This window comes from Amblyomma maculatum, chromosome 8, assembly GCF_055883805.1.
Source record: "Amblyomma maculatum isolate TAMU_Amacu chromosome 8, ASM5588380v1, whole genome shotgun sequence".
Lineage (NCBI taxonomy): Eukaryota > Metazoa > Arthropoda > Arachnida > Ixodida > Ixodidae > Amblyomma > Amblyomma maculatum.
Window position 1 is genome coordinate 93,137,810 of NC_139351.1, and position 18,795 is coordinate 93,156,604.

General features: G+C 44.4%; 1 protein-coding gene across 1 annotated transcript; it reads left to right on the forward strand.

Moving 5' to 3' along the window:
- The first annotated feature begins 5,848 nt into the window (after positions 1 to 5,848).
- Positions 5,849 to 13,178, forward strand: LOC146181826 (uncharacterized). Its single transcript, XM_084575552.1, has 4 exons — positions 5,849 to 6,058; positions 8,275 to 8,424; positions 9,787 to 9,920; positions 11,582 to 13,178. Exons 2-4 carry the CDS (start codon positions 8,331 to 8,333, stop codon positions 11,855 to 11,857), a joined length of 504 nt encoding a protein of 167 aa, XP_084431678.1. The 5' UTR covers positions 5,849 to 6,058; positions 8,275 to 8,330; the 3' UTR covers positions 11,858 to 13,178.
- Positions 13,179 to 18,795: the final 5,617 nt, after the last annotated feature.

Here is an 18,795-nt window from a genome sequence, read left to right on the forward strand (position 1 = left end):
CTAACGACAAGCCGCTTCCAAGTGAAAAGGGGCTGCGGCTTTGACAAGTTTTGTCTGAAATTCTGAATGTTTCTTCTGCGCCTCCGGGTAACATTACAAGGCAGAAATAAATGAATTTTACTTTTAACAAGCACTGAGGAAACTTTTTCTACAGCACTGCTTCTTGCATTAGTACTGCCACAAACTAAACTGGCGGTGAAGTGGAACTAGAGAGAGCACGGCAATAAAGATCACGAAGTCACTTTCGCTATATCAGCTTTCTATGTTTTTGTAGCGCGCAGTTAGTAGCCACGGCGACCCGTTGTTAACTGCTGTCATGCAAGCATGAAGCTAGAATACATCAAGCCTTCACTAGCTAATCCCTAGACAAGCCGTTTTTTGCTTCCCGTTTTTACCTCCAGCCCCATGGTTTACCCCTATGTTGACACGAAGGGCGTGGCGTAGCTTGAAATACGACGAAGTGAGACAGAGATAAATAAAATCATTTGAAACGAGGCTGTATTATTATCGCCATGACCACTACAGACATGCGCCACGCATCTTGAGACTAAAATTTCATGCAGGAGTATTCAAATAAATAAATGAATTCGTTTGCAGGAAAGGAAATGCGTAGTATATTTCACACTCTTTCACTGGGCACCTGAACCGAGCCGCAAGAGAATGAAGAAAGGTGAGAGTGAAAGCAGAAAGAGAGAAAGAGGTGTCGTAGTGGACGGCTGCGGAGTAATTCTGGGGATCTTGAATGCACGCTAGCCCGCGTAGCACACGGACAGCTCTCCGTTTTGTCTCCATGGAAACGTAGCTACCGACGGTGGGTTTCGAACTAGGGTACCGCAGTACAGTAGTCGGGCATCTTAACCACTGGGCTACCGCAGCGGGGAGCGTATTTTCGTGTCTTTTCGGCATTTTCCCCGGAGTAGCTGTGACGTCATATGCTGCTCTTTGTATCTGGCTTTGGGCTGACGACTTCCGTGAATGATTGGCTTTTCTAATTGTAATGTTACACTTTTTAACGGTGACCTTTCCTTCCGTACCAGTTGTTTTCAATGTACAGGGACATTCATTGGAAGCATCTGCTGAGACTAGAGTCTTCTGAAATTTTCTCATCTTTATAAAAGAAGCGAGTTATGAGTTATCATTGGTCGCAGAGAAGCTGTGAAGGCAATATACGTATACGATGTAATAATTATGTAAGTGGGCTGCAGCAACATGTAAGTGTTCTGTAACAAAAAAGTACACATTTTTTCATGGTTACGTTAGAGTATACGTGCAAATGGCGAGCAATGAAAACATTGCATCATGTGGTCATGTGCTATATGTGAGGACTAGATGGACACATGAGACCATTCTAGACTATGTCACGCTGCTGAGCGAACAGCTGTGCTTCTAACGGAAATTCTAGATCGACGAAGGACACAGCTGGACATGGAGCACCAAAGATGACAGCTTTAAAATCACCAAGGACAATACTCAGCAGTCAAAAGGTAAGGTTGTTCCTCTAGGGGTGTTCTGAAATTGTTTGCTCTCAATGTGAGTCATGGTGATATTCGCAGGACTGCAATTGAGGAGCTTCTTTTTAAGGCCTTACGATATCAATCGCGTGATGACGACCTAGCGGTACAGCCGGGTACTCAATGTTGTTGTTGTTGTTGTGGCTGTAGGAAGAAGGAAAAGAAAATACACGGGCCTGCTACTGGCTCTGTAGCTGAGCCACCTCCACCGCCTCGTGCAGACAGAAGAGAAAATAGAGAAGAAAGAAAAGGAAGAGGGAGAGAAAGACGCGCGCCACAACAACAGCCGTCGTCAACCACCGAAGCGGTGGCGGGTGCAATGACGGCCTACAACAGAAAAAAATTCGGTGGCAGGCTAGCCCCCGCCGCAAGCGGCGGTGACCTACCTGCCCTAGCCCCCTCCGGGTACTCAATGGAGGTACAATGAGTGCAAGATTTTCCCTGGCCTGGTGCTTTAGGCTTAACAGGAGTTAAATGCTCAAAAACTGGTCACTGACTGCACCTCGAGCAAAGAATAAATACCTCCGGGCATGTCATTCTTTGCCGGAAGCTATCCATGTACAATGCTTGTTAAATGTTTCGAGTTCAAGGGGTTTGCTTTTGAACCTGACTGGATAGCTCGCAATGAATTCACAATATTTCAAATTTCCTCAAGATAACGCGATTTCTTACCCTACCCTTTAACGTGGTGAGGACTTTCATGAATGCTAAATGAGCGCCACTACACTGATCAGAAGCCGACCTACTGGGCTCGAAACTTTTGACAAGGACTGTACCATAAAAATTTATCGTTAACATTATAATGCCGACGTCGGCCGAAGACAGCCAGGAAATGCATGACTCGGTCCGCTGTTGACGTCGCATTGAAGCCATACGTTATGTGGCTTATATCTGACGTGATTACTCAGACTACGGATTAGCGCAGACGCTGAGCTCAGAAAATTGGTTCATATTCAGAAACTGGGAAAAAAAAATGAGAATGGTTCAACACTGCTGAACCGAATGGGGAGCGAAAGCATTAGCTTCTCCTCCTCCTCCTCCTCCTCCTCCTCCTTCTTCTTCTTCTTCTTCTTCCTCCTTTTCTTCTTCTTTTCCTTTTTTTCCTTCTTCTTCCTCCTCTTCTTCTTTTACTTCCTTTCCTTCTTCTCCTTCTCCTTCTTCTTCTTCTTCTTTTCCTTCTTCTTCTTCTTTGTCTTCGACTTCGTCTATTCAAGGTCATTCGTGACTGCGGCCATTGACTACGCGACGGGACGAAACCTGGCGTAATGTTGCTTTCGCAACAAAACTAAAATGAGTCTACAGTTATGCTTACTTCGGTCATGTTTCAGCAGTGAAGCTTTCGCGTATGTTTCGGTCATTTTCAGGGGGAGCTCTTAGTTAACCCTGTCAGAAGCTTCAAGCGGAGAGAGTATGTTCTGCAAGCGGGGAGCGCGCGCTCGGATGCATCCATGCATTCTGTGTCGCTGCGGAGCAGGGTCACGTGACCAGAAGCGGTCACGTCGCATGTCATAGACTTCAACGCCGATGACGACGCTTGCGCGGGATATGCCAGGAATTAACGCTAAAGCTGTCCCTGTCTAATTCGTCTTCACAAACCAACCCGATTTCTGTGGAATGCAATGGGGAAGCAGGCGTGCGACATCGGAAGGCTAGCTTCAGGGACTTGGTGCCGCGTAAACAACCATCATCATCATCATCATCAGCCTGACTATACTCACTGCAGGGCGAAGGCCTGTCCCATATTTCTCCAATTAACCCGGTTCTGTGTTAGCTGCATCCACTTGACCCCTGCGAACTTCTTAACCTCATCCGTCCACCTAACTTTCTGCCGCCCCCTGCTACGCTTTCCTTCCCTTGGAATCCAGTTTGTTAGCCTAAGCGACCATCGGTTATCCTCTCTTCGCACTACATGTCCTGCCCATGCCCATTTCTTCTTAATTTTCACTAGAATTTCAGTAACTTGAGTTATTTCTCTGACCCGCTCTGCACGCTTCCTATCTCTTAATGCTACCCCTACCATTCTTCGTTCCATAGCCCTCTGAGTTGTCCTCAAATTAAGTAGAACCCTCTTGGTTAGCCTCCACGTTTCAGCCCATACAATAATCACACACAGCTAATTCGGGCGAAGGACCAGATTATGGCAATGCAGTAGTGCAGTCGGAGTGTGGCGTAATAAAACCAATTTACTTAGAAAATTATTTCAAAAGCGATTGGCGTTACAGTGACACAAAAATTTGTTATTAAAGCATAGGCTACTTCACATTGTTGCGTATGTCTACAGTAATAGTAAAATTTTCCTTTGGGACTGCCCAGCTGGCATCAATTACTGCGCAAAGGATTAACACGTCGCATCATGGATAAACCTCTGTCCAGAGCAACAGCAGAACCAAAATTTTGACACCCCTATTCATGGACACAGAAGTTGACAGCTTAATTATTACAACCTTCTTTTCCACAACGCTTCCACTCTGCTCCCATGTCTGCATGTCGACCACGCGCCAATCTTTTCAGATCTAATGCTTTTCACATTTTGGAGGACAGCTTTCCCAAATATGAATTACAGCTAGCCCTTTGACAATGACCAATGACTTTCGTCGACTGCATCAAGGAGAAAAAATATTCAGCAGAAACACTAAGGACCACCCAAATGTAGGAAAGTGAAATCTCGTCCGCGGAATGCACCACACGTGACCGGTTGAACGATGGGCTCTGTACCCTTTCTGCTTCTTTGAGGGCGATCTCCCCTTCTGCTGCTCCACTGACAACGACTGCGGCGCTAGGTCTCCAACCGCTGCGCCAGAGTTGTGACGTCAGCTAGCAAGGCATGGCGGGAACGACTGAACATTATATGGGTGGCGCTGGCGAACACTCTCAAGGATAGGTCACAGTCAAGATAAATATCTAAGACGGTAGAAGATAAAACAGCCTTTGCCGTAGCTGTGTGGCTGATAACAGGATGCGAAATTCGGAGGTCGTAGGTATGGATCCCACTGAAGGCATGTAGTTGTTTTTCTTCTACTTTCTACACATTTACCTTCATGGTTATTATTCATAAACACATTCATAAACACATTCATAAACACCGAAAAAACCGCTATGCTTTCCTTTGTGTCAATGGCTGCTGGCTTCTTTGTCTGCAACGTCATGTCATCATTCATTGCTGAAAAAGTCTGAACGACTAAGAATCCCAAATAAAACGCTAAGGAAGGCAAAATCCATGTAAAATCGAGCGTTAACCGAGTCTAACTCGGTTCAAGAAACACACCATAGAAGCGAAACGTACCTCTAAATGCTGAGCCTTCACAGCAGGTAACGAGAGTGTCCGTGATAGTTTTAAGAAAATTTGTATTTGTCTTAAGGGACAGTCAGTACCTCTCCCATGCTTTCCTTCTGATGTTCTTTTTGTAATCTTTCTAAACTCGGCCTAAAAACCGTCGGATATCAAATGGTCCGTAGGTTGATTGCATTTAGTGCGTGTTTGTGCTATGGCCCACGAAAAGTGAAGCAGTTAACTTCAGTCGTATACACAAAAGTATGCATTTGTGTTATCTTGGCGCTTTTGGGCGCTTGTAATTCTCTCGTCTCGTCTTATGAGTTTTGTTTTTCCGAAGAAAAAACAAGTAAAGTAGCCTCTCCGAACGTGTTCACAGAAACCCTTCTTGTGCCTTGGGGATAACCAGCAATTGTTTCGAAGCTTGAAAAGAATTTGTCTCACGTCTTCTGTGCTGTTTGAAAACCCTCTAGGTGGCCAGAGCCAAGTCGTTCTGCTCTCCACCTTCTTGCAGTTCAGTTCTTAGTTGAATGGAATGTACGACTTTGATTTGAATAAAACTGCAGCAGCGAAATCGCGCGTATAGACAGGAAGGAAGCGTAAAATGATCGCCACCAGAGTGCTGTCGAATGCCGGTGCCTCAAAGAGGGTGGGGAAGGCATCTGCGTCTGGTTGCATCCAGGCCCAGCCGCGCACATGATACCTTTCTTGCTCCCCAACCACTGTCGTCATCAATGTGCGCACAGAAAGACAAAACCATGCACGGACACACACGCGCCTAAGGCAGAACAGCCCTCATACCTCTACATTATTTTTCTTTTTGTGCACCCCCTCCATTGTTACCCTCACCGCCTGGTTGCGGTGTCTTGTGGCCGATGCATGCAGCTAGTACAACTCTCCTTCTCTTAAGAACCTCTACACCCTCCTCCTCCTCCTTCTCATGCCGCTCTCTCCATGGTTGCCAACACCTAGCTGCCTCCGCGGGCTGAATGTAGCTTCGCAAAAGCTGGGTAGGGCGTCACAAGGGAACGTGTGCTCATATGCGCGCAGGAAATGCAGAGTCTTTCTGCGCAGACGCGAAGACAAAGGTGACAGGAGAGACGCTGCATCCGGTCGCTGTCTCGGCACTCGCGTAGGGCCACCTTGCGGACTCTACGAGGAATCGTTGCGTTACCGTCGCATTAGAAGCCCTCCCCGTTCATCAGACACGGTGCTGCTCCAGAACCGACTCCGGGAGTGAGGCGCAAAGGGACGAAGACATCACCTTGCCAAGGCTGTGAGTAGGGCAGCGGCTTTCGTAATGTGACGCCTTATTTTTAGAACTGTGCAGTGGGTCATAACTCACAATGAAAGACATTTAACATGGGGTCCAGTGCACTTGATGTTGTAACGCCCTATGTAACGTGATGCTGTCTGGAAGGCGTTCTTGAGGGTTCCATATTTTATTAGGATGTCGCCGGTTATTTCCGGTCAAGTGGAAGTCATCAAAAATTCAAGATTTGCATCGGCGGTAGGGAAGAGCTCCCATTAACTTTCCGGGAAGGCGATGGTGGACAGCGTATTTATTCCCAGATGAAAATGAACACTCGGAAGAATTCCATCATGGATGCTATTCTAGCTAGGAAAGCTCCTGGAGCACACTGTGTCTCACATTTCAGAGTAGGCCTTGGAGTTTACCTTACTTCGTACAAGGTTTGGTTTGTGGCCTGAACTGTTTCAATGCTTAGGAGAATCTTAAAAAATACTCAGCAGTTACTGCAGAAGCTACTTTGGGAGAATGCGCTGCCAAGACGTTGTGTAGTTTTTATATTTTAATGTGTTTATTTTTTTAACTTTCATTTCGGCCTACTTCCTGGACCCCGACTTCCAGTGGTCCCGTTGTTAATGCATGCTGGTTGGTTGTATGTGTGACGTCATAAAACGTATGGCATGACGTCACGGATTGAGGACATCACATAAAGCTACTAATTAGCCTCGTTCATTAGGGTATACATTTCCTCATCAATGACAATTACTTGTTCACAGTGATTATTTCACTAATTCAGTTAATTATGACAGTTAATTATTTACTCGTAATGATCGTTAATCAATGTCCTTAATTTACAAGCTCATCACAATTTATCACTAATGCCCATGAATGTATTGAACAATCACTGCCTTTAATACTTCACCACACTGCTCTACGGATCACGACTGGTGACGTCAGCAACTGATGACGTCACATCCGTCGACAGATTTTGCGGACACTTCCGGTGCCGACGTAACCTAGTAAGGCTTTCGCCTTAATACTTTGAAGTTCACTGCGTGTAATTGGTATCAGCATGCGTTCGCCGAATATGCTTATCATGCATGGGCATCATCTCTAAGGACTATGCGCGGGCTTGCGGTGATCTGCCTTAACTGATCAGTCACCACCGAGATATTGCGGCCTGTCGCGACTGCAGATTGGTAATAATGGAACGGGAAATGAAGCTGCGAGCCCAAATTTGAGTCACGTGGTGTGCCCTCGCCACTTTACTCACTCCCGTGAGCGCAGTAACAAATTTTTGCCATCCGCAGTTGTGATGTTCGCTGATATAGTCGGATACAGGTCAAGAAAAAAGCGACATCCAGCTGTCAAAGGACTCCCCTCCAACCAATAGCTGCCAAACTATACCATGACATCACGGCCGACCGCCTTGCAACTAACGAGTAGAGCTTCGAACATAGTTACTTCGAGTGAGTCCGTACTGGCAAATAGTTCCTAAATGCTTCGTGAGTTCCAGCAAAAATATATACTTTTACTCAATTCGATCGATAGTCGTTTGCTCAACAGAGTACAACAGGCAAAACGACGAATTCTGATGGAGATTTCAGCACTGTCGATTTTTCACGAAACCGATTCGTTATTCTGCGCTTCACTTGCATCAGCGGTGTCACTTCGTAGGGCTCCTGGAGCCTATGAGGGTGACACCGCTAGCGACACCGACGGACGGAAGCGACAACCGTAGGCGGCCATTTTGGTAAATGTGCGCAAGACCGTGAGCGCGGAAAACACATTTTTCTTTCTGTTTTATTTTTCTTTTCGCTTTCTCTTTTCTTTTTGTTTTTCTTGAAGCTTCAGCTCGTTGCCTTATGCCATATGGAGCGGCGTACCAGTGCAACTTATCTAGCAATTTCACTGTTTTAGCGGGAACTATTGAGGCAAATGTAAGAGAGGCTGGTACAGTGACTAGCCGTTCGAGCCATTGCCACTGAGGCTGAAAGTACCATTTTAATTACGCACTTTAAATAATTACTTGTTATATAAATTAATTTCATTGTGGACTGATTGCAAAATATAAGAAGCGAGGGATGGGTGTGGCTGGTCTCGAAAATATACCCTAGCAGTGCCTCCTTTGTGCAACTGTCATACGGGCAAAAAAAAAAAAAGATTAAAAAGAAAACCTTTTTGATTGGACTGCGTGAGTGAGTACAAAACTTGGTGCAAAACTGCATTCTCATATGATACAGGTACTCGTGACTTGCGGAGGTCGACGAAGTCTACATCGAAGTCTACAGGAAGTGGCATGGATTTCATGTCTCACAGCATCAGGGCAGTCGTCTGCTTCGTTCTCCTCATGGCTCTGTCCCAGGCTCACGAGTCTTACTTTCACGAAAAGTGTGAGTTTTCCAGTGTCCCTTCTGCATCCGTATATGGTCTTCTGTTTTCTTAAATCACATGTACAACTCGACATTCTGCCATCAGGGCAGATTCAAATTTACTTAGCATCACCCACCGGCATTTTACTGATGATTAAATGAGCATAACTATGACTTTAACACGATACCGTTGAAGGGCAACTGCAGTGAAAATTTGCTTTGGGTATAATGGGACTGTTAAGGCGATTATGAGTCCTTAAGCAAGTTGGAACGATGTTTAATGCTTGATAGAAAAGTATCTTTGTGCCTCGGCGCGGTGGTGCAGTGATTAGGGAGCTCGACTACTGCTCCCAAGGATGCGGGATCGAATCCCGGCCGCGGCGGCCGCAGGCGGCCGTATGATGTGCGATGTCAGTGCACGTTAAAGAACCCCAGGTGGTCAAAATTCCCGGAGCCCTCTACTACGGCGTCTCTCATAGCCTGAGTCGCGTTGGGACGTTATACCCCACAAACCAAAACCAAACCTTTCACTCCCCCTTCGGCAATCGAAATAGTGTATGTCTTAAAGATGAATATGTTCGAACTGAAAAATCTTAATGCAGTTATTTCCAAAATTAGCCAAGACGGTGATGAGTTCACAAAGGTCACATGACCTCAAAAAATCGGTCAAAAGTATGCTGAAGGGCGACGTATTATCAGTATGTAGTGAAGACATGACGAAGAAATAATTATAAGGGACTTTAGCAACTAAGGTAGTGCCTGAGTGCCGCATTCTGCTACGCAACTGGCAGTAATTAGTTATTAATTGATTGATTAGTTAGCCGGTAAGTAGGTCATTGAATTATTACTGATAATTAGTCGTTAATTAGTCAATTAATACATATCCTAAATAGTAATTGATCATTGATTGCCATATGGCCATATAAGTCACGCATTCGCGCATACTGTGGTGGTGCTCTGTGATTGGTCGAGACCTCTATGACGTCATCCCGTCTCGGCCAATCAGAGCTGCCGCCGAAGTGGGGTACATTTTTGTCTACGACAGCAGGAGCCATTAAAGGCTTTCGCCTTAATAATGTTATGCATCCGAAAGTCGGATCAAGGGGTCTTCCTACCGGTCCTCACCAGCCAACTCCCTGCTCTGTTTAGAATCTGTTCAATAGTTATGACCCCCTCTTCACCCTTGTTTTCACGAAGTCTGCTGCTTTTGTGATGAAACAGAGTGTCAATGCGATTTTCCACCCTAAATTGTAGTAGACTGAACGAAGCAACCTCTCCCTTGAGCGCTTCTTCACCATTTGAATACAATTCGTCATAGCTGAAAATACTCATTGTTTGCTGGGTTAAACGGGAATGTAAAATAGTTGTATTTCTTGAACGCAGATTCCTCTGAAGATGACTTCATCTCTCCTGTGGCTACCGGCATCATCATGGCGGCGATAATCTTCGGTATTGTTATAGTGGTCGAGGACCTCGTCCAGTGGTGGCACCATCGCTACGGGGCAGCCAGGGTGCAGGTAAAGGGCTACCGATCGCTATGACCAGGTGCTCTCGAAGAATAGGAGGCAACGGTGCCGCATTTGATGTGAAAAATTAGAGTTTATTCTATTTCAACCCCATCGTAGGGATTGAGAGTGAACCAATTTGGTCGGACTGACACAAGATCAGAAGTTCGATGCCCTCCTCAAACGCCCACTGCATCTTGAAGCCAGAAACGGAAAAATATTAGTTATGGTTTAGCTCTGGTTAATCCTAGTTGAATTGCGAAAGCAACGGCGGAAGCTTCTTTTGCCTGCTACATTATTACCCTATCACGCCCTATCAGTGTAAGGAGCTACATTATTGGGGACACTTAAACTCATCCTTTAAGCGTATGACGCGAGAGCGTAAGCTACCAGCCCACATATAAAGTCACGCTTCAACCAAGCCGTATCGACGTGCCTGCGTGTTGTAGGGGTAACGAGAAAGCAAATGGTTCTGGCAGGATTCTGATATCACCCTCCCATATGAAAGGAGCGACCCGAGTTAGCAGCTCCTGTCCGTGGCATAGGGGTAACCGGAATTCAGATGTCATGGCAGGCTGATTTTATTGCGAAAGCAATACTATACGGCAGCCAAAGCGGGACCTCGAGCGGCCGTAGCTACGCCGTGAAGAGGCGTAGCTACGGTCTCCTCATAAAAATTCAGCCTGTCATTACATTTGAATTTACGTTACTCCTATTGCACAGACAGGAGCTGCCAACTCTTGTCGCTGCTTTCATATGGGAGGGCGATATCAGAATCAGCCTGCCAGAACCGTTTGCATTCTCGTTACCCTTTGACACACAGGCACGTCCATACGGCTTGGTTGAAGCGCGACTTTAGATGTGGGCTGGTAGCTTACGCTCTCACGTCATACCCTTAAAGGATGAGCTTAAGTGTCCCCAATAATGTAACACCTTACGCTGATAGGACGGAATGTAGCAGACAAAAGAAGCTTCCGCCGTTGCTTTCAAAATTCAGTTAGGGTTAACCAGAGCTAAACCACAACTAATTTCTTTTGCATAAAGTTTCTTGTGTGTTTCCTGATTTTGAGCATCTACAGAGCGAGCCGAACTGGAGAGAGGGTCTAGTGGTGGACACTGCAGACAAGCTTCCCGGGGGGACCGGTACAGACACGTACATACATACATACATACATACATACATACATGCATACATACATACATACATACATACATACATACATACATACATACATACATACATACATACATACATACATACATACATACATACATACATACATACATACATACATACATACATACATACATACATACATACATACATACATACATACATACATACATACATACATACATACATACATACATACATACATACATACATACATACATACATACATACATACATACATACATACGTGTTCCATCGTTCAAGTTTATGAAATAATTTTTAAGCTATCAACTGTCAATCGCAGAACACTGCGCGTTCATTCTTGGGCGTTTTTTCTATTATAACTGTTCCTGAAGTGTACATGAATGTATATTTCAAATTAACGAGGCTTGCACCCTCGTGGTCGTTATAAACCAAATACAGTAATTGTAATCTTCTACCGACCGATATCCAAGTGGCCCACTGTAATAATGTTTTCTTTGTTTATTTCTCTATTTAGCACGGAGATCCCGAGATCGTCGTTCCGGGCTCAACGGCTCCCGCTGCGTCCCGTTCAGAGAACGCCTATGGCATTGAAGAGGCCATCTTCCTCATTCCATGCACTGGGACACCTCCCACTCCACTGTATCTGCAAGACCAACACAACGAAGACGAGCCTGTGCACTATATAATGGAGCGTGTCGAGCTCTCTTATATCGGCGAGTTTCCGGAAGAAGCCTTACCCTTCATCGGTGCCCCTGGCATGCCTTCAGCCAACAATCCCCAGAGGCAGTGAAATGAGCAAGGCCACCCAGAGCGTTATACATGCAACAAAAAGAAAGCGAGGGTACAGTTCTCCATCAAATTCTCCTGGTATTCGGAAGTCCAGGAAAATAGTTACAAGTATGACTACATTTTCTATCACGTTGATGTCCAGTTCTGTGGCGGGCAACATTCCCTTTCAAAATTACTTCGTTCGTTTCTCGAATTCGCTCACTCTGAGAACTCAAATTAAGAGGAAGGTTCGAAAAGTGCAGTCTTGCTCAGAAATCATTGGACCACCCGTGATTTCTTTTTCCGTCACATTGGAGAGCCTTAAAGCACCTTAACTACGGAAAGGTCTTGAAAACTAAGGGCTAGTTTTTCCTCATATATACGAAGATTGCTGGGGTCGTAGGCGGCGCCCCATAACATGCACGGTTAAGAAACTTTACGCCGCTTGCAGACGTCCGACTAAAAAAATTGTCACATAAAGGAAAGGTTAATAGCGCAACAAAAGACACCTTTCCTTAACCTTTCCTTTATGTGGCTATGCACTAACTAGCCAAGCAATCAGTTTAAAAACAATCGTGTTTGTTCCTGGTATTCGTTCGAACAGCATATTTAAATATCCACTCCGGGTGATAGTTCATGCCTGCGCATTCAACTAAAAGATGTTCCGTGAGCTTCAGATTCGGAAATTTATTGAAATTTTTGTGGTAATGAAAATATTGTAACATTCCTGCAGCAAAGTTGATCAGGTAGTGACTGAGGAAAAGGTTTGTGGATTTTGTGCATACCGGGTGTTTCAGCGAACGCGTTCAATTTCCGAAAATGAAGAGTTTAAATTAGAAAAGACAATCGCAGGAAAGAGCTTTCATTTGCGGCGGACAGGTTTTGTTGTAGAACCATTTTAATTATTTGGCTAACTACCTATTAACGTTTTGTTTAGGACGTTTGGTGGCTAGTGCCAAAGGGCAGTTTGAAGCCATGAAGAAGACTGTGCCAAAAGTGTCCGTGTTTGAAAGAAGCCTAAATATCTTCTGAGTAAACAGTTTTTATTAAAAGGATTCTAAGGAAGGAATGCCCACATGACAGCATCAATGGAGAAAAAAAAACTGTGAACGGGGACCCGAAGTACCAGTATAGAAAGTAGATTATGCAAAATAGTCCGCTCAATTTCCCCGTAGCTGCTTTTGCGAAGATGCGATGATAGATGTGTGGACATTTCATTGGTGCATGCCTGTATAGCATAATCGTGATATTTAGTGTGATGGTCTTGCGAAGTCAAAGCATTTTCCATTAGCCTCGGTACTTGAGCGAGAAACCTCGGGTGGAGCCATCGCACGAGAAGAAAAAAAAAAGCCTGCACTTGCTCACATAAATATGCAGTTGCCCACTGACGTAAGGGGGGGGGGGGGGGGGGGGGGTTGTTGTGGTATTAATTTCGTACAAATTTAGCCTTTCACAACTATTGGCGTTCCTGGCACAAATAAAGAATGTGAAATTTAAATAATTCGATGCACCGCTATATCGGGCATTGTGAAAAATCGATTTCTTTTGTGCAGAGTAATAACGCTGAGCTTTAGAACAAATGGCTTCCTTCATGACTTTACCCGCACTTTTTATGGATAAAGTCATGAAAGACGCTAAAATTTGCTTTTCTGCTCATGAACATTCTTCGTCCTTTGTCATAGGCACGCTGCTATCACAGAATGGGTCCATATTTTTCAAAGCAGTTTTTCAACAGTTTTTGTTTCTATCCTTTGACGCAAAGAAATGTATTTACCTATTCAAAAGGCTACCTCGGGAGCAGGAATAACGTTTGAGTTCTGAAATCTTTCGTAGAGGAATTAGCCATATGATTTAGAGGTACGCAACTAGGAAGTTTAAATTTGTGACCGAGACATGCTGGCCATTTCTAGCACTCCTAAAAGCAGTTGCATGTTACATTAGTGAGCATGTCGAGCCTTGCATCATTAGCTTACTTCCGCTCATCAAGTACTGGATTTGCAGTGTGCAACGGCAATAGTAATTTCACAGCAAACACCCCTCCCGCCTGTTTACATATGTGCTTCTCCTAAAGGTCTTAATTATTCCCAGAATAGATTTTATTTTCCTTTTCCTGTGTTGAGTAAGGTTTTCTCTTCTTACGTTTAAACTCTGCTATGGCGTTAACTATTTTTTTATTATTTACATCATGTATGACATTTTCCTTTTGCCTATGTATATCGACGGTTTCTCTGCTTACATTTATACTCTGCTATGGCTTCTTATAACGAATAGAGTAGGCGTGCTTGTTTGTGTAGCTTTATTTGGGCATCATATGTCTGTAGTGATTCTGTATTGAAATAAAATAAATACTGGGATTCTTCACCAAAGTGTACTGATTACATTTTTCAATAACGAGCACAGACTTGCAGTCTGCAAAACCTTACGAATGTGATCAATTAGCATTTATAACGAAGTAAAACAGCTCGTACTTAAAACATGACAAGAAATACCGCACAGTAGTACGGCAGGTTACCTGATAAACAGAAGAAAGAAGCTAAGGCAATAGCAAAAAAATGTGCGAAAGGATAGGAGTGCCGCCGAGTCTTCCTAAGAAAAATTGAAGTTATATATTTGGTGCAGCATATTGTTTCCACTAAAACTCATAAAGAACAATCACCGGAACTTTTAATAATATCAGAAATAGAAAGTGCTTAACCTTTTTGATACTGAACAAACTGGCATGGATTGATAGCGTTTACCAATATATAAAATTCCATAGAGTTTGCTAACTCTGTCATGGTCGCAATAAAAGTGGAAATGTTATGGTTTTTCAATTAACAACACTTACCTTTTCCAGGCATTGCAAAATCACGAACTACTTTTGTATGTCGCACATGCTGGAGGATATTTTTCGGGCCATTTATATGGAAGGCAGTTCCTAGGTTAATGTTTGCGGGGCGCTCGAATTGCTTGACGTATTCTTGAGATCACTTTTTACTACTGGGAACAAATGTGTTTGTGCGAATGGGCTTTTTATTTTTAATTGAAACTCGAGGTTTGAAAGCGCTAGCTCTAGCCATTTACGACTCCCGGTCTCTCATCCAAACTTCTACCCAAATATCGCATTCTCTAGCGCACTTCGCCAGTCAACTATATCATGGAACCTATGTTACCACGCGCTGATCTCCACCTCCATAAGCGAGGAACGGTCTATGTGTGCCGCCTCATGTCATACTATAACCCGTGTGTGTTGTTATTGCTGTGAGCCGCCAGTATGGCTCGTCTTTTCGCCAGGGGTAATCCTTCAAAACCTCAACCATGACGCTGTTAACATTCTGCATACATTATGTCAGAAGATTTGGACAACCCTGCAGTGGCCACAGGATTGGAGGAGGTCAGTTTATATCCCCATTCCAAAGAAAGGCAGTGCCAAAGATCGTTCCAACTACCGCACGATCGCGCTTATTTCGCATGCTAGCAAGGTGATGTTGAAAATCCTCCAAGGTAGGCTGCAGCAGTATGTGGATCGGGAGCTTCCAGACGTGCAAGCTGGGTTTCGCAAGGGCAGAGGGACTAGAGACCAAATTGCCAACCTTCGCTGGATCATGGAAAAAGCAAGAGAGTTCCAGAAACCCATCTACTTCTGCTTTATTGACTATGTGAAAGCGTTTGACTGCGTAGATCACAACAGATTGTGGCAAGCTCTCCAAGAGATGGGATTTCCCATTCACCTCATCTGTCTCCTCAGGAACCTGTATGAAGGGCAAGAGGCCACAGTCAGAATTGGGCATGGTCTTACTGATTGGTTTCCGATCGAGAAAGGAGTGAGGCAAGGCTGCATACTGTCGCCCAGCCTATTAAACCTTTATGCAGAGTGCATCATGAGAAAGGCTGGTCTGGACGAGTCTTCAGCTGGAGTGAAGATTGCTGGAAAACGTATCAACAACCTTAGATATGCGGATGATACCACTTTAATGGCAGAAAGTGAAGTGGAACTCAAGAGACTTCTGATGCGCGTACAAGAAGAGAGTCAGAAGTTTGGGCTTAAACTGAACATTAAAAAGACAAAGATCATGGCGTCTTGCCCTATCAAGTCCTGGAGCATCAATGGAAAAGTGGAAGCTGTGACAGATTTTCTGTTCTTGGGCTCCAAGTTTACCTCGGAAGGAGACTGCAGCCATGAAATTAGGAGATGCCTGCTTCTGGGAAAGAGAGCAATGCTTAGCCTTGACCGCCTAGTAAAGAGCAGATACATTAGTCTGCCAACCAAGATCCGTATAACTCGTGCTATGGTCTTTCCAATTGTGATGTATGGATGCGAGAGTTGGACTGTGAAAAAGACTGACCGCCGAAGAATTGACGCGTTTGAATTGTGGTGCTGGCGAAGACTCTTGAGAGTTCCTTTGACTGCCAGAAGATCAAATCAGTCGATATTGTCAACCATAAACCCTGACTGCTCATTGGAGGGTCAAATTCTAAAGTTAAAGCTCAGCTACTTTGGTCATCTGATGGGAAGAGAGGAGTCGCTGGAGAAAGATTTGATGTTGGGAAAGGTTGAAGGTCGCCGGAGAAGGGGTAGGCAGCGAACGCGATAGTTAGATGGCATCCTCGAGGCAATGCAGATGAAGTTATGTGATGTTAGGAAGATAGTGAGAGACCGGAGAGCGTGGCGTGACATGGTCCATAGGGTCACGAAGAGTCGGACACGACTGAACGACTGAACTGAACTGAATCCTAAAGACGAAGATGAGCTTGGGTAGCAGCCGCATCGCGAGCGCACTGCACGAGATCGAGTTGTTGGCATGAAAGCCTATAGGATGGTCGCTTTTGCGAGGTCTCTCTCGGGGCCTCTTCGCTACTAGAAACCCCGTCACAATATATATTGATCTTCAGATTCTACTCGCCGAAACATTTTCTATAATACACTATTTAAACAATGTTCAATTTTTAATCACAGGAAAGTAATTAACAGCAACTATTTAGGACTCACAAAGTGTGAACAGTAATTGTACTCAGCATAGGCTATCTAATGATTTATAACTTAATTTTGTAGCTTAAGGTTCATTTTTATTCCCTTTTACTTAGCTAGAGATAATTAATGTTTGCTATTACTTAAGTGTAATATTACTCGACGTGAGCTGTCCAACAATATATAACCTGATACTGTGGCGTAAAGATCAGTTTTAATAGCAATAAACTTATTAACAATACCTAATTAGGCAAACGAATCAGTATAGTGCATAAACACGACATAAGCTATTTAATTGTAAATGAATGGTTTTTGGGCCGTAAAGAAAATTTTAATTATGAAGAACTAATTATATGCTTTAAATTACGACGCGTAATATGTAAAGGGATTAGTTACTCATGCGGCCATAAATGGTCGGTAAGTCATGTGGTCACAAACAAGTTCAATACTTTATCCATCAAATGCCTCCCAATATTCGCTACCCGCGATTCCGTACTCAGACCACATAAGAGTCATGAAAATTGGAACTACGCATAACTACAAATCACAGGTTGCCCAGAAGAACATAAAGCTGGGCTAGTTGGTTCCGATCCATAATAAAACAGCGCAAAAAACGGACACAACAAAGAAAATAAGACACGAGAGCTCGTGTCGTCTCTTCTTTGTTGTGTCCTAGTTTTTTGCTCTGTTTTATTATGGACAGGTTGCACACAGTTCGAAAGAGGGCTTACGTTCGACGCTTGCTCACGGTGCCTATGCGCTATCATAGAGTGATTGTGTTAATCGACAAGAGTTTGCCGTTATGCTTCTCAGCCAAAGGGAACACAGAGTGCGTATCCGCGTTTATCAGTTAAGGCGCGCGCGGAAAGAGATTTCTATAAACAGAGCGGCGAAATCAGCAGTGCCCTTCCTGTTTAGTGTTGCGACCGTGTTGAGCACAAGTGTTGCAACTTCCACAGAGGATTTCGCTTCGCAGATCCAACAAGGTGGGTGCGACTCCGGTTTTTAGTGTTGTCATGGCTGCTGGTGTATGGAGTCAACGCGCCTGTGGATGTGATGATGGCAGAGAAGGTGAGGTCCGGCGGTCACGAATAGTCACGAAAAAGTGAGATCTATAAAATGAGCCAAAACGTGTAAGAGAAACGTGAATAGATAAAAATAAGAAGCACATTGAATGAAGCGGTTTTAGAAAAAACGGAGGAATTAGGGATTTTTTCGAGAATAAATAGCCTGGGGAAATCAGCACGGCATGCAGGTGATGTATGACTACATTAAGAAAAAACAAAATGAGGAACGACACGACAGATGTAGTTTTTGAATTTTAAGCTCCTGATCGATTGAGGAACTGAAAATCATCGTACCCAACTTGATTGCGCTAAAACTTAATCGCAGGGTGTCTGGCTGTAAGACAGAGACAGCAACGTTTTATTACTCAGCCTATAGCGCTTGCGACTGAGCGAATACTGAGGTCGCGAAGGTTAGCCATTTGTCCACGAAAGTTCCAAAGGCATGAAATCATACTCCCGCGAGAGAAGAGAGTGATGAACTTAAGCGCTTTTTTGTACGTTTATTCATTACCTCCTCGTTTCTCTACAATACGGTAGCTCTAAGCTGATTGGTTCCCCTAAAATACGGTAGGCCTAAACCAAACTTTTGCTAAACGAGTGGTTTGCGCTAAAGATTCAATTCTACGTGTTCGTGTTTCGTTTCAGCACGGCATAAGTTGAAGGTCTTCGTAAACCTACTCAATTACCACCACTGCGCATCTGTTGACCACGGGATAGAAGCGTGATGGTACGGGCAGGAGAGTTAGCGGTTGGTTCAGTCGCGGCAGTCGCGTTCTTCGTCCACTATGCCTGTGCAGCGAAGCTACCGCAATCTACAAGTGCAAGGAAAAACGATGCCCTTCAGCCAGAGCTGTCTACTTCCTACGGCTCTCAGGACTCTTGGAACAAAGGAATCCCGTCGCTACAGATCTACCCTCAAATCCAACATGATTGGGATATAAGTAC

Excerpts from the sequence above, each read along its gene's own strand:
- LOC146181826 (XM_084575552.1), top strand. The coding sequence starts at position 8,331 with ATGGATTTCATGTCTCACAGCATCAGGGCAGTCGTCTGCTTCGTTCTC. Across the intron at positions 8,425-9,786 it reads GTCTTACTTTCACGAAAAGT|ATTCCTCTGAAGATGACTTC; the intron begins GTGAGTTTTCCA and ends TCTTGAACGCAG. Across the intron at positions 9,921-11,581 it reads ACGGGGCAGCCAGGGTGCAG|CACGGAGATCCCGAGATCGT; the intron begins GTAAAGGGCTAC and ends TTCTCTATTTAG.